Raw genomic sequence first — 14,406 nt, forward strand, 5'->3', positions numbered from 1 at the left:
CCACATGAGATGCTTCACCCACCAGGTAAACAAATATTAGCAATACAAAGTCTGATAATAGTAGTATTGACCAGAAGGAGGATAAGGGGAAATTTCATATAATGGGGTATAAATTGCTCCATGCACTTCTGCCAGCAGTTTGTCATTATTGTGTAAAATCGAATATTTGCACGTCCTACAGTCTTTAAGTTCTGCTCCTGTGTAGATTCAGGAGAGAACCATGTCCTTGTGCACATGTCTGCTTGGAGACCTGTTGATAGCAGTTTATTTGTTCACAACTGAAAACGAAATCATCCCAAATGTTCATGAACAGAAAAATGGATAAATGTGATACTGTCACATAGTGGGGTATTATACAGCAGTATAAACAAATGACCCAAGCAACAGTGTGGACTAATTTTGAAATATAAAGTTGAGTAAAAACAGCAAGTTGGTACACTGCAGTGTCACATCATTTTTCCCATAAAGCTCATAAGCAAAACTATAGAATATATTGTTTAGGGATTTACATATGTAACCTATTTTTTGAAAGAAGAACGTCAGGGAATTGTGGACACAAAATTCAAGAAAAGTCACCTCTTCCTGGGAGGCAGGAGGATAGGACAGGAAAGTGGCATACAAGTAGGTAGAGCTACATAATTGTTCTAGTTCTTTCGTTGGGTAATGAGGTTGTATGCTTTTGTAAGTTTCAATAATCAAGATAATGAAAACAAAACAGATTGCTCAAAGAGGTGTGTATGTTCTCTAGCACCCCTTTTTAGAGAAATACTTATGTGCAGAAAAGAGGGGGGCCTGAAGGGCTGTCCTTGGAGAGGTCTGCTCACCAGGCTGGCCCTGGGCTGGCGTCTGGGAACGGGGATTTCGGGATCTCCCCCTACCCCCAAGTGCCCAGAGCTAGGAATGGCTCCCAGCCCCTGCGCCGTGTGTATGAACAGTGCGGTTCATGCTGAACACCTGCCCTCCTCTGGGGGCCTCGGGTACCTGCCAGGCAGGGGTGCTCACGTGGTCAGCCCCCAGTACAATCCCTGGGCACGGCGTGTCCAGTGAGCGTTTCACTTGGGGAATTAGTGCCACGTGTCTCCCCAGGGTCCTGGAAGTGCGCCTGGATCCCTCTGGACCTCGCCCCACGTGCCTTTTCCCTCTGCCGATTGTGCTGTGTCCTCAGAGCCACGAGTACAACTGTACCCAGAGCCTGGGAGTCCTCCTAGTGAATTACTGAACCCTTGGGGACGCTGACACAGCCTGTAACTTAGAATTGCAGTCTTTGTTATGAAGACTTCTAGCAGGTTGGAGGGTAAACAATTGCAGTCACATACACCATCCCAAGTACACTTGGCATCATATAACCTGGGGCCGGAGCAGGGGATGGGCATAGGGTCGGGTTTGGTTGGTTGTCAAAAGAGGCAGTCCCTGTGTTCCGGAGAAGTTTACAGAACAAATAAGGCTCAGACGTGTCTTCTGAATTGCAAACTACTTATCAGCGTTACTAACAAGCACATGACAGCGACTGTGCCCACACTGTCATGAAGAGTCCTTCTTTGAATTTGTGTCTGGTTGGGTACAGACCACTGAAGTAAAGATTATGTGGTCAGAAATTCCTTGATTATTTTTCCAGGGGAGGAAGCAACTGCTTTTCAGGTGAAATTGGATAACCAGGTATCTGTGGTAAAAGTCTTCATTATGTACGTAATGTTTCTTCCAGAGATGTGTTACATCAGAATTTTGACAGTTATAAGCCCGAGGTCCAAGAGCTGATTTGTGTAGCTGATCGTTTGGGATCTCTGATGCAATATGAAACACCTGGTTTCCTGCCAAACAAGAGAATACACAGAGGTATTTTAAAACTATCTGAAAATGGAAGTGTTTATGACAAAGGAGCAGAGGATTGGTAAACCGTGTTGTACTTTTGAAAAGAATCATTTGTTGTGCTTACTGAAAATCTCCATGTGATCAGAACAGAAATGTAAAGATTCATTCATACTGAATTCTGAGAGAAGACTGCTTCCAGCTTTGGCTCTTATGCCGTTGCTTTGGTGTAGACGTAGAAGGTAGGTCTTCAGTCATTGCTGTAAATCAGGCAGCTCATCCACCAGAGCTGTCTCCTTACTGTAGGGTGAGGAGGGATTGGAACCTCAGTTCTTTCAGGATTGGGAGGAGACAAGTGTGAGGTTGTCTCCAATTTCCTCTGATAGAGTTGAGTTTTAGTCAGGCCATCATGTAATGCATCTCTGGTCCTGTTAAATTACCAATACTTGTGATTCTTTTTTTTTTCCCCCGGTTTATTTTCATATTTATTTTTATTTTTATTCATTTTTTTTGCCTTTAAAATTTTTTGTCATTTTTTTTAACATCTCTATTGGAGTATAATTGCTTTACAATGCTGTGTTAGTTTCTGCTGTATAACAAAGTGAATCAGCTATATGCATACGTATATCCCCATGTCCCCTCCCTCTTGCGTCTCCCTGCCACCCTCCCTATCCCACCCCTCTAGGTGGTCACAAAGCACTGAGCTGATATCCCTGTGCTATGCGGCTGCTTCCCACTAGCTATCTATTTTACATTTGGTAGTGTATATATGTCAGTGCTACTCTCTCACTTTGTCCCAGCTTACCCTTCCCTCTCCCCGTGTCCTCAAGTCCATTCTCTATGTTTGCGTCTTTATTCCTGTCCGGCCCCTAGGTGCATCAGAACCAATTTTTTTTTTTTTTTAGAGTCCATGATTCTTTTGCCGAGTTGTCGACGAAGATCATTCCCTCTAAAGGTTACCTACAAACTCTGTTTTCCCCACATTTCCTTCTTTTAGCCATGGGTTTGGCAGCCTTAGAAGTCATGCAAGCTGTACAGCGTACGTGGACCAGTTCAAAGGTTCGAATGAATGGGAAAACGCGGCTGATGCAGTGGAGAGACATGTTTGACATCGCAGTGAAGTGGAGACGGTAACTGACGTTTCAGTGAAAATAAGCTAGACGTCTTATCATTGTCAGAAAATGTTAAGTCTCCTCTAGTTCACAGGTTTTGAATCCCATTTTATTTACTAATAATGGGCCTTGTAAGTTATGTTTTCCTCTCTGAAATTTGTCAGAAATTCCTGACATCATTATTCTTTGAAATACACTTGATGAATATTTATGAAATAGGAATTGATTGTGGCTGTGCTTCCGAGCACATTTTTAAGTGAAGTGTTGTAGAAAAAAGCGGTCTCTCTGGAAGAGCATATCATTCATTACCTGTGGTACCCAGTCTTCTTATGCTTGAAGTGTGGGCCTGGCCAACCAGCTACAGTTTAGAGGGGGGCACCGCTGATACTCATTTTCATGAGAAAAATCCTGCTCTACTAGTAAACCTGTACTGACTTCTTCCTTGGTCCAGTTAGAACATCTTTTTGGAATTTGCAGGTTTGTGTTTCATACTTTTAGACGTAATGTACTGAGCAGTTGTTTTCTCCCCACTTTTCCAAAGACCTCTACTTGTTCTTTTTTGAATGCTTTTGAACATTTCTAGGTTTTATAAGGTCTTCATTTTTAAATAAGCTCTATTTTACAGGATTGCTGACCCAGACCAGCCAGTGTTGTGGTTGGATCAAATGCCAGCACGAAGTCTTAGCAGAGGTTTTAACAACCACGTCAATTTAATCAGGTATGAACATTCCGTTTATCCTTCCTGTTCTCCTAGGAGTTTATTTTAAATCGTCAGTTCATGGAGACCACGAGCAACCCAGTGGTCCCCCGTCGGTGACTTTTTGACACAAATCAGCTCTGCACCTGCAAGGTCCTTCCCGCATTCCTTTGAGCTAGCCTGGTTGCAGAAAGAAATGCTGTGCCCCTTCTCCAGGCTCTTTGCTGCAGAGCTCAAGTGAAGGGTAGAGTGCCCGATTTTTGCCTAGATGTCAGTCTTTAAAGGGTCCTAAAACATCATAGAAAGTAATTAGATGGAGAATATTACGTTACCATAAGATCCCGATAATATCGTGTGGCTTAAAGAATTCCTGTGGTGAGGGGAAGACTCCCCCTTCCAACCCTGCTGCACCCGAGGCGGTTGGATGAAAAACGCTGTCTGGGTGCTGAGCTGCCTTCCTGGGAGGATGAGCCAGGTTAACTGGAGAGCTTTTGTTTTGTCCAGAGGCTCTGGCAAGTTAGGGGCGTGGGTGAAGTGCTCACCTCGTTACCCGAGCCTTCATGCGCTTACCCACCCTCTAGATGTATGATGAGCAAATATCAAAGAGTGTCAGCTTCAGTATCAGACCCACTGAATTTAATTTTAGGTAAATTTTACACCTATGGTAGTTGTGTCACATCTAAAATGCTTCTAATTCCAGAACCCTGAATCAAGAAAATATTATAGTATACAACTTTGACATGTAAGTTTAATGGAAATGTTCTTAAGACATTTATTTTTTTAATTCCTAGACAATAAATTTCCTTTCCCCTTATGACTTGTATATTCCTGTTTCTTACGGAATAATTTGTGACATTCACAGGTAGACTCAACTAGCTTTAACTAAAGGCCCCTCTCCATGTGCTGTGTGGCGTGATGGTGATTTAGCCGTGAAGTACAGCCTCTCACTGCAGAAGGCTTGTAGCTTAGTGAGGAAGATGGACCTCACTAAGCTGTGAGCCTACCATGTAGTGTGTTAAGAGTGGTGGTGGTCACGTGTACAGGATGCCGGGGGTCCCAGTCCAGCCTTCAGGGGATGCTGTTTGGAAAGATGGAAAGCAGAGAGAGGTGGATGAGGCATGGACCCACCTGTGAGTCAGGCATGGTCAGGGAGGTACCACTAATGCATTATGACTGGTGATTAGTTTATGATTGAGGGACTGTCAGCAGTCGAGGCTGGAAAGACAGGCAGAGGCCGAAACATAAATAGCTTTTTTTCCCCAAAATATGGCTAACATATCCATGCTAAGGCACTTTTTGTCCTGAAAAGAGAGTCATTCAGAGATCATAAGCAGAGATGTGAGCTGAACAGATTGACACATTTGGGTGATCACGTAGGCCACAGGTGGCAGAATAGATGAGAGGGCAGTGACTTCCCTTGGAGGCGTGGGACTGGTTAGAAAGTTGTGGAACATTCCGGTGCACTGGTACCGAGGTCTGGAAGGCTTTGTGGAAGTGAGCTGGAGGGGAAGAGTGGATACTGAGAAGGCAGGGTCGGAACGCTGGAGGTGGGTTAGAAGTGAGGGCCAGCGTGCAGCTGCGGGTAGGCTGTCCCATTGCCGGGTGGGCACGTGGTTGCCCCAGTAGGCCAGGAAGCCCCAGGGCAGAACGTAGGTGAACACGTTGGTGAGCTGGAGTGAGCTCCTGAACTTGAGGTTTGACACGCCTGTGGGAAGTCCAAGGAGCGGTGTCCGGGAAGCAGTCGGCTGTGTGTGTTGCCGGACGTGTACATCAGTTGGATGGGTGCATCGGCGTGTTGGCTGTACATGAGGTTCTGGGAGAGTTTTACAAATGGGGGTGGGGATAGAAACGGGAGGAAAATACTATTTAGAGTGGTAGAAGAGATGGAGACAGCTAGTAAGCTAGACAGCAAGAAGGAGTATTAACAGCTAATGCTATCAGGAGCGCCGAGGGTTAGGAGGGAGCACATTGCCGAAAAAGGGAAAGGACCCATGAGGGGAAAGGGGCATACAAGTCTGAGCCCCGTTTAAGCACCTGAGGACTTTTCTTCCTGTTTTGGCATCTCCAGGGCTGAGTCTGGTGCCTTTCCCACCAGAATAAGCTCAGTCGCTGACCATCAGTCTCGCTTAGACAGGTGTTTGTTTCTCCCGTTCTTTGGCTGCAAACAAGCGAATTTCCCAGCTCTCTTATTGTCCTTTTGAATTAACTTTGAAATTAGATATTGTGTGGAACATATTTCTTTGTAAAAACATTCTGAATTGTTTTTTCTTACAGGGGTCAGGTGATCAACATGAGATACCTGGAATATTTTGAGAAAATTCTTCATTTTATTAAAGATAGAATTCTAGTTTATCATGGGTAATCTTTCAATTTTCTTTTCATAGTAATGGATAAAGTTTATGTATTTTGCATTAGTTACATTTATGAAACTTGAAAACCAAGCCTATTGACAGACTAAACAAAATATATCATATTTTTATGGAGTGTTTGGAATCATAATGCCTTTCATAATCATTTATCAACCTTCTTTTTAAGAGCTTCACAAAATCCATGGACCTTAACTGAGTATTTTTATCTTACACACAATGCTGTGACTTTTCTAGCCTCTTTGAAAGCGTCTAGCCTTTCTTTTATTTCAAAGAAAGCAGGATGTTTCTTTGAATTTCTTAATTAGGGATTAAATGAGGGATTTCCGCCTTAATACTCATTCTCCCTCAACTGAGAGGCAGTACAGTATAGATAGGACAGTGGACAGAACACTGGGGAAAAAGGAATTCTGAATGTTAGTTGTCACCAAGTAAATATAAAATTGGTATAAGAGCCTAGTAGGATACTTCCATTTGAGCAACTTTAGGAAGAAAAAACATTTACTTCTAATTTCAGAGTTGGAATAGGAGAATCAAGGTTTTCTGACCAAGCCCAGACCCATGCATGTCCACACAGACATTGGCTGCCCATCCTTTCAGGTTTTCCCCAGTTCACATTCTAGACAGACTGCTGTCTTGTTTCCTTAATTCTCATCTGTAACCCAATACTCATTAGATTAAACCATCCCATTATTTCAAAACTTTGGTTGTGGTCCACCGTTTTGAATATTGAGCCACTAGTAATTAAGGATGATTTATTTAAATTAAAGGTAAGAGCGTAATTAATTTTTAATTTTTGTATTAATTTTAGTTGCCATCTCTCTGTCTTTCCCTTTTTAAGAGCTAATAATCCTAAAGGATTGTTGGAAGTTAGAGAAGCTCTGGAAAAGGTCCACAAAGTGGAAGACCTCCTTCCAATTATGAAGGTAAATTTATCATCAAAATCGCAGTAGGTGTTTTTAGGGGAAACAATTAGTACTTTTTAAAAAAATTTATTTATTTTATTTTTATATTTATTTTTGGCTGCGTCAGGTCTTCGTTGCTGCGCGTGGGCTTTCTCTAGTTGCGGCGAGCGGGGGCTACCCTTCGTTGCGGTGCGCAGGCTTCTCATTGTGGTGGCTTCTCTTGTTGCAGAGCACGGGCTCTAGGCTCATGGGCTTCAGTGGTTGTGGCACGTGGGCTCAGTAGTTGTGGCTTGCAGGCTCTGGAGCACAGGCTCAGTAGTTGTGGCGCACGGGCCCTGTTGCTCCGTGGCATGGGGGGCTCTTCCCTGTCCAGTACTCGAACCTGTGTTCTCTGCATTGGCAGGCAGATTCTTAACCACTGCGCCACCAGGGAAGCCCAGTACTTTTTAAAAAAAGAACTCGTAATTATTAAATGCATGTTTGTTGATAAGTATTTTAAGTGTTATAAAGTGTGCTACTTGAAGACACTGATAAAAACACATTCTGCATAATAACAGAAATAAAACAAAGCAGACCCTAGAAGGTAGGAAAATGGAATAAGGAAAACAAAGTCAGTTCAACTAAAAGCTTACAGAAAGGGGAAAAAAGGTAAGGAGGAAATGTCTGTAATGGATGCTGTGTCTCAACATGACGTTAATAATCGATCCCTCACTGAAAGAACGAGCATCTCAGATCGGTATTTTAAAGCCCAGCTATGTCCTGTTCACAGGAAACACCTACAACAAGATGACATTCAAAAAGTTGAAGGCGGAAAGGTAGGCAGGCAAATGCTACTGAAGAAAAGCAGGTGTGGCAGTATCAGTATCAGAAACATTGGAATTCAAGATAAAGGGCATGTCAGGGGACAGAAATTATATTATTTAAAAGTATAATCCACTAAGAAGTTATAATTTTATGCACCTTTTCTCCACCTAGGAACATAACTACCCAAAAATGGGCCAACAGCAGGTAGATTTGGTTTTTTTCAGTTAATGGTTTGAACTATAACATAAAACTTGAATCAATGTTCTCCTTGTAGCTATAGTAGATAAGATTGATTTACATCAAATAGACATTAAGAAATTTCTATGACTGACCAAAGCTTATCCATTTCTAAAGAATAACCAGGAAACATCCCGTCATGGACAAAGCCATGAGCTGACTCTGCACCCAGGGTCCAGTCTGCTCGCCAGGTTTGACAGGCTCTCCCAGTCTCATCCCAGGCTCTTGTGTGCTGGAGAGCCGTGATTCCGGCCGACCTGGTTGTTTAAGGTCTCATGAACTGAGGCAGTGGTTCTCAGTCTTCTCAGACCCGTCTTCACTCAGTAAACATGTTCAGATGACCCCTTTACTGCACTAGAATGAAATTCATAAAGAATGTATCCCACCTACTCAAAAAATTCTTTCAAAAGTCACCACAGGGCTTCCCTGCTGGCGCAGTGGTTGAGAGTCTGCCTGCCAATGCGGGGGACACGGGTTTGAGCCCTGGTCTGGGAAGATTCCACATGCCGCGGAGCAACTAAGCCCACAACTGCTGAGCCTGCGCGTCTGGAGCCTGTGCTCCGCAACGGGAGAGGCCGCGATGGTGAGAGGCCCGCGCACCGCGATGAGGAGTGGCCCCCGCTCGCCACAACTGGAGAAAGCCCTCGCACAGAAACGAAGACCCAACACAGCCAAAAATAAATAAAATAAATTTATTAAAAAAAAAAAAAAAAAAGTCACCACAGTGCCGTAAGGGACTTCTAAAAGGTAAGTTGTTTATAGTAGAAAACCATGTATTTCAGTATGTCAACATTCAGGCATGTCTTCATGAGAAGCCACAAAGAAATAGCCAGTTGCTTGCACATATGTGTAAAATCTTGGTGAACTTAACAGCGACAGATGCAGCCCTGTATCCATGTGTCATTTGGTGACTCAAGTATCATGAGCTACGATGTCGGCAATACGGTTTTCTGTCATGGTAAACCACACTTAATAAAGTTCCACACAAAGTATAGTATCCTCTTTCCTCAATTTATATGCTGTTTGCATTCCTAGGAAAGTCAGTGTGTATTAAAACTATAACAAATATTTAGCGTGTGAGTGTAAAACGGAGCCTGGTTCCAGGCCTAGATAATCATTACGTTATAAACAGGTTCTTCACCTACATGAAAGTCCAGTGGGGGTCGCGCCTGTGTGACCGTCCCCTGCATCTCATCCCCGCAGCCACCACATTCTCCCATAAATTCCCCAAACGCCCCCCAAGGGGCAGAAGGGCCGCCCCGAGGGCCGCTGGATGCACCAGACAGAAAGAAAACGAGAGCCTGACTCAGGTTTTAGTCTTTAGCTGTCCTGTGGGTATTTTAGGCATTTAAATTTACTATATTAGGCAGAATACAAAATCAGCTTAGGGATATTTTAATATATGTATATCTCTGTCTAAAAAGAAAAGCGCAGTGGACAAAAGGCTGCAGTTGCCTGGAGAGGAGCTAAGGGGCCGGGCATCGCCCGCCCAGTGCCTGGCTCCCAGTGCAAAGTCACTGCCTGTCTGGCCACATCTGGGAGTGGCCGTCCCACTGTGGTTTTGCTCACCGCACCTCCAGCCAGGCTGTGGGTACGCTGGCCTTTCTAAAGGCACACGTAGAAGTATATAAAAATACGCCTTTGTGTTTGAAGTGCTTGGTGAATATGATGCCGTGACAGCCTCCACTGAGATAGATATACGTACTTTTGCTGAAAAGTACGTGTACTTTTTCAGCACACGTACTTTTGCTGAAAAGCCAAGTTCAGATGTACCTCAGCTCCCCTCAGGGCAGCTGGTTAGTAAATGAGGGGACTGGATATCGAGAGGGCCTGGGTCCGTTTCCACTCTGCCACTCGCTCGTGCCAGCTCGGGCCAGACCTCACCTCACTTCATCTCACCGACTTGGTTTCCTCACCTGTAAGATGGAGGTCGTGTCCTGTCTTACGGGCATGCTGTGAGCGTTAGAGAGCACGGGCACATACTAAGTGTGCCAATGCTTCTGCCTCTACAAGTCCTTGTCCTCATACAGGACACCTCCCGTCTCGGCCCCTGCTGCCAGCTCTCCTGCTGACGTCCATTCAACTATGTCCTTCTCTGGACCTTGGTGAACGCCTGCTGGCTGTCGCTGCTTTTGGACAAACTTTCCCTCCGATATCTTATGCGAAGCACGACCTCTTTTAATTTTACCATTGATTCTCTTATTCAAGTCTGTCAATCCTAAGAAAATGTTGGCTACTCTAAATAACCGAACTGGGGAGGATTCTTCTGGAGCAATTTATTGGCATTTCACTTTGTCAAAAGTGTTTTCAACAGAAAGCCGTGTTCATACTCATCACCCTTAAGGGCCACTCTGATCTCTGTGTGATTCCTTTAGAATACTCTGCTTTGTCAGTCTGTGGTCTGCAGAGCTGGGGTGTGTGCATGTGTGTGTATAAAATCCTCAGTTGACAAAATTCTGAGTACTTTTCAGTCAGATGAGAGTCTACTTTGAAGAAGCATTAACATAAACACAAGGTGCCCTTTTGAATTATAGGATGTTGAGTGCAACTATTCTGCAAAGTATCAAAGTGGCTGCCACTTAAGATGAACGAGAGAAAAGACCCAAAGGGAGCTCTTAGCAGTGAGCAGGGGCCTTGCCGTCGCAGGGAGGCTGTGTGCCTTTTGCTCTGGGGTTCTCTGCTGGCCTCTGGCAGGGGCCACGGGGAGCGTGACTCGGGCTGAGAGTCTGGGTCGGGGCCAGGACAGAGAATACACGGTGTCTGGCACGCCGTGACCCTTCTTAAAAACATGAAAGTCGGAGTCGGCGCTGCAGAGTGGCAGTTGGGAATTTACAGTGAATCTCACCAGTAACGTGAATTTTCTTTTTCCCCGAAAGCAGTTTAATACTAAAACGAAGGATGGGTTCACTGTGAACACAAAAGTTCCCAGCCTCAAAGACCAAGGGAAGGAATATGATGGCTTCACGATCACTATTACAGGAGACAAGTACGTGTGCTTCCCACGTGTGGGTGTGCAGACGGGGGCTGGACGGGCGCTGGTGTCAGAAGGCATGCAGACGCTTGGTGCCGCCGCGGGAGATCGGACCTCCTGGGCTTTGGCTGTCTCCTGAAACGGAGATGATCAAGGTCCAGTGTGTAACGAGAACCAGCTTTTTTTTTTTTTTTTTTTTAACGTGACATTTAGATTATTACACCAGCAGATAGATTTTCTGACTGTGCTAAATCTAGCAACTTTCTAGATATTAAGTATAATGTCTGATGTGGTTTGTGGAAAGCATTCTTCGGGGTTCTTGAAGTTTGTTGTGGGGAAGACTTTTACTAATTAAATGGAAAAAAGATGAGAGATTGGCAGGTTGAAGGCTATTATTGGATTTTTAAATATAGGTTTTAATGTAGTATGAGAGTATAAGTGCTCTTATTTCAAGTCTTATTGAAATTTTAGGATACAGATAAGCAAAGATTAAAAGTTTTAAATCATTATTTCCTTTAAAAACTGAGATTATACTGTCCATACTGTTTTATAACCTGTTTCTTTTCTACCCTTACTATGACATTTCCCCATATCCTATTCTTAGAAGCATTTTTAAAAATTGCATAGTATTCCATTTTAGGGATATTGTAGAGTTGCTCCTACTAATTTTTTTGTCATTGATCATTTAGGGTGTTTCCCGTTTTTTCACCTTATCAGTAGTAGCGCCGCAGTGACCGTTTTTAGTAATGATCATTTTATTTACATCTGAAATCCAAACTTCACCTAGGAGCTCTGTATCCCTTGAGTTCTGGGTGGAATGACCTTGACCCTCTCCGTTCACTGCCGTCCCCGAAACACGCGCTTCTCAGTTGCTTCCCTGCGAGGCTCCACCGCTTCTGCATCAGGGACTCCGGCAGCTCAGCGGTGGGAGCCACGTCCTCTCAGCCCCTCCTGGGCTCTGGCTTCCTTGTCCGAACTTAACACGGGCCTTCACGAGGAAACACCCGTTTAGCAACTTCCAGGTTCTATGACTCTTCCACGTCGCTGAGGTCTCCATCTCTAACCCAAGCCACTTATCAAAGCACTTTCCCAATAAAGGTCATTCTCCCCCCAGAAGGAATTCCAGGGTTTTCTATCGATGTGAAATTTTTTCTCCTACCTCTTCACCCACCCATGATTTTAAATTCCCAGGCAGAAGTGGAACTGCCGAGTAAGAGTCCATAAGTCCTTCCCTGAAACACAGCGTCTTTGCTCAGATGTCTGTCTCGCCCCATTTGTTGTCAGTCTTGCTCGGGGCCTCTGACCCCTGCCTAGACTCAGGACCCATGCCTCCACCTCCGGTCTCCTGTGGCTGACCAGTGCTTCCTCAGGTCCTAAGGCCGGGTCCACGGGGCGCTCCCCTGGCTCCAGAACGCCCTCCCCAGTCCGTACCCTGCTGTTGCCCGTTGACACCAAAATCGGCCCCCATGCCGCACATTCAGGCCTTTTGTAATAATGGCCTCAAACAACGCTTCCTGCCTTCCCTGAAGCACTTTCCTGCCAGCGCCTGGCCTGCTAATTCAGCCGGACTGCTTGTTCCCCGAGGTCACCTCCCACCTCCTGGCTCTGGGCCTCTGGCATCGCCATCCTCCTCTTCAAGACCCAGGTTCAGGCCCCTTCCTCCACAAGCATTTCCCGTTTTCTTCCATGTCTTCCAGAATAGATCAGCTCTTTCTCCTTGGAACCTCTGATGAACCTTTACGGCTCTACGCATGGTCTCATCATAATCTGTGGCCTCGTTTCCCCCTCCGTCCCTCCATCAAGGCAGCAGCTCTGCTGTGTTGTCCTTTAGAGGGTCTGAGGAGTATTTTCAGCGTTTGGGTACCGGCGTTATCCAGTAAATACCTGTTGCATAGAATTTATATCCTCCACAGAGCCTCACACGGAGCTACACATGCGGCAGAAGCTTAAAGAAAAGGAAACAGTGGAGGCCCTGAACTCGCTTTCAGGGCACAGCCCCGGCCCCTGCTCTTCTATTGTAATAGGGTGGCTGTCTGATAAAATGTTTCCTGGGCATTGAAATACATTCTACTCTGTGTAGTTTCCTCCTCCTGTGTTAGCTTAAGCTCATGTAAGCAGTGCCTGCAGTTAGACTGAGCAAAACCGTATGTTGTGGAAAAGCTGCCTGCTGTGAGACACGCCCCATCTGTCTGCTCAGAGAGGCAGAGACGGTCTTCCTCACGTCCTGTGCCCCCATCGCCACGCTGCCCTCCCCACCCTTCCGTGCTTAGCTCTTTGAACCGTATAATACGTGCCTTCGACACACCTTCTTGTATTTCTAGGGTAGGCAATATACTATTTTCCGTGGAAACTCAGACCACAGAAGAAAGAACACAATTATATCACGCCGAAATAGATGCACTTTATAAAGATCTAACAGCAAAAGGAAAAGTACTGATTCTCTCATCAGAATTTGGGGTAGGTTTTTGTTTATCTTCATTTTATCCATGCTTCTTCTGATTCTTTTGTAAACTTCTTCAAGCCTTTACCCTTTCCTTGGGATTACACAGTTTATGCTTGAAATCAGCTTCAATTGACCGGTAAATATTTCTTTTAATATTCTTATAGAGACAATTCCCGTATTTAGTAACTACAGAAACTGGGGAGGGGGAATGATAAATGTATGTAGCGACTGTGTCATAGTATCAGAAATTTGGGCTTTGTCAAGATCTAAGAGAACAGGTTGGTCCATGATGGACATGACCTACGCTGCATTTAGTGACGCTCTCCTGGCCTGTGACCTCTTCCCTCCGTTGCTTCCCCGACTCAAGGGGGGGGGCTCCTTGGGAGCAGGAGCTGCAATGTCACCTCCGTCGCTGTAGCTGTCACTGTGCGGAGAGTGTGGGGGCCACTCCACCCACATTCTGGAATGGATGCCCGTGGCCCTTGGGAAGTTACTTTGTTTCTCAGGATTTTAATCAGTTTATACACATAAATTAAGTATACTGATCACCTCAGTCTCAATGGGCGGGGGTAGGGCACTAATCAGAATCCTGGAGTAGAGAGGCCTGTAGTCTGAGAAAGTGTATTCAGTATTAATAAGGGCTTTGTTTTATTTTAATCTCAATGTATATGTTGACATTTCAAGTAACATTATAGACTGAAACAGATGTCTAGGTTTATCAGAAAAGGTTGCAGTTTTAAAGGCAGCTGGGGACATACTGCTCTAAACCGAACTGAATGTATACCCTCTCGAGAGAACAGAAATCATTGGAAAGAGTATAAAATATTCAAGGATGTGAAAAGTAGGTTCTTGTAGAAGAATGAAATAATCCTCTTCCTAATGTAAATGCTTCTGATGTGTCTTGTCACCTAATAAGAAATGAGTTTGTAATTTGTTATCTAAGTTCCTAAGCACATGTCTTTTTTTCCTAGGAGACTGATGCTGTTGGCAACTTAATCTTATCCTTAGTTTATTACTTTTATAACTTAATGCCGCTCTCTCGTGGATCCAGGTGAGTGATATCCT

The 14,406-nt window shown here is 44.6% G+C and overlaps 1 protein-coding gene across 1 annotated transcript in view; it reads left to right on the top strand.

Annotated features, from left to right (window-relative positions):
- Nucleotides 1-14,406, top strand: part of TTC13 (tetratricopeptide repeat domain 13) — a 53,377-nt gene that overhangs the window by 34,334 nt on the left and 4,637 nt on the right. The window contains exons 13-20 of the mRNA XM_036828086.1: nt 1,703-1,833; nt 2,804-2,936; nt 3,544-3,636; nt 5,890-5,973; nt 6,823-6,907; nt 10,804-10,913; nt 13,220-13,355; nt 14,313-14,392. Coding sequence (XP_036683981.1) covers nt 1,703-1,833; nt 2,804-2,936; nt 3,544-3,636; nt 5,890-5,973; nt 6,823-6,907; nt 10,804-10,913; nt 13,220-13,355; nt 14,313-14,392 — 852 coding nt within the window. The remainder of the gene's footprint in view (nt 1-1,702; nt 1,834-2,803; nt 2,937-3,543; nt 3,637-5,889; nt 5,974-6,822; nt 6,908-10,803; nt 10,914-13,219; nt 13,356-14,312; nt 14,393-14,406) is intronic.

The sequence above is a fragment of the Balaenoptera musculus genome, chromosome 16 (genome assembly GCF_009873245.2).
Source record: "Balaenoptera musculus isolate JJ_BM4_2016_0621 chromosome 16, mBalMus1.pri.v3, whole genome shotgun sequence".
NCBI lineage: Eukaryota > Metazoa > Chordata > Mammalia > Artiodactyla > Balaenopteridae > Balaenoptera > Balaenoptera musculus.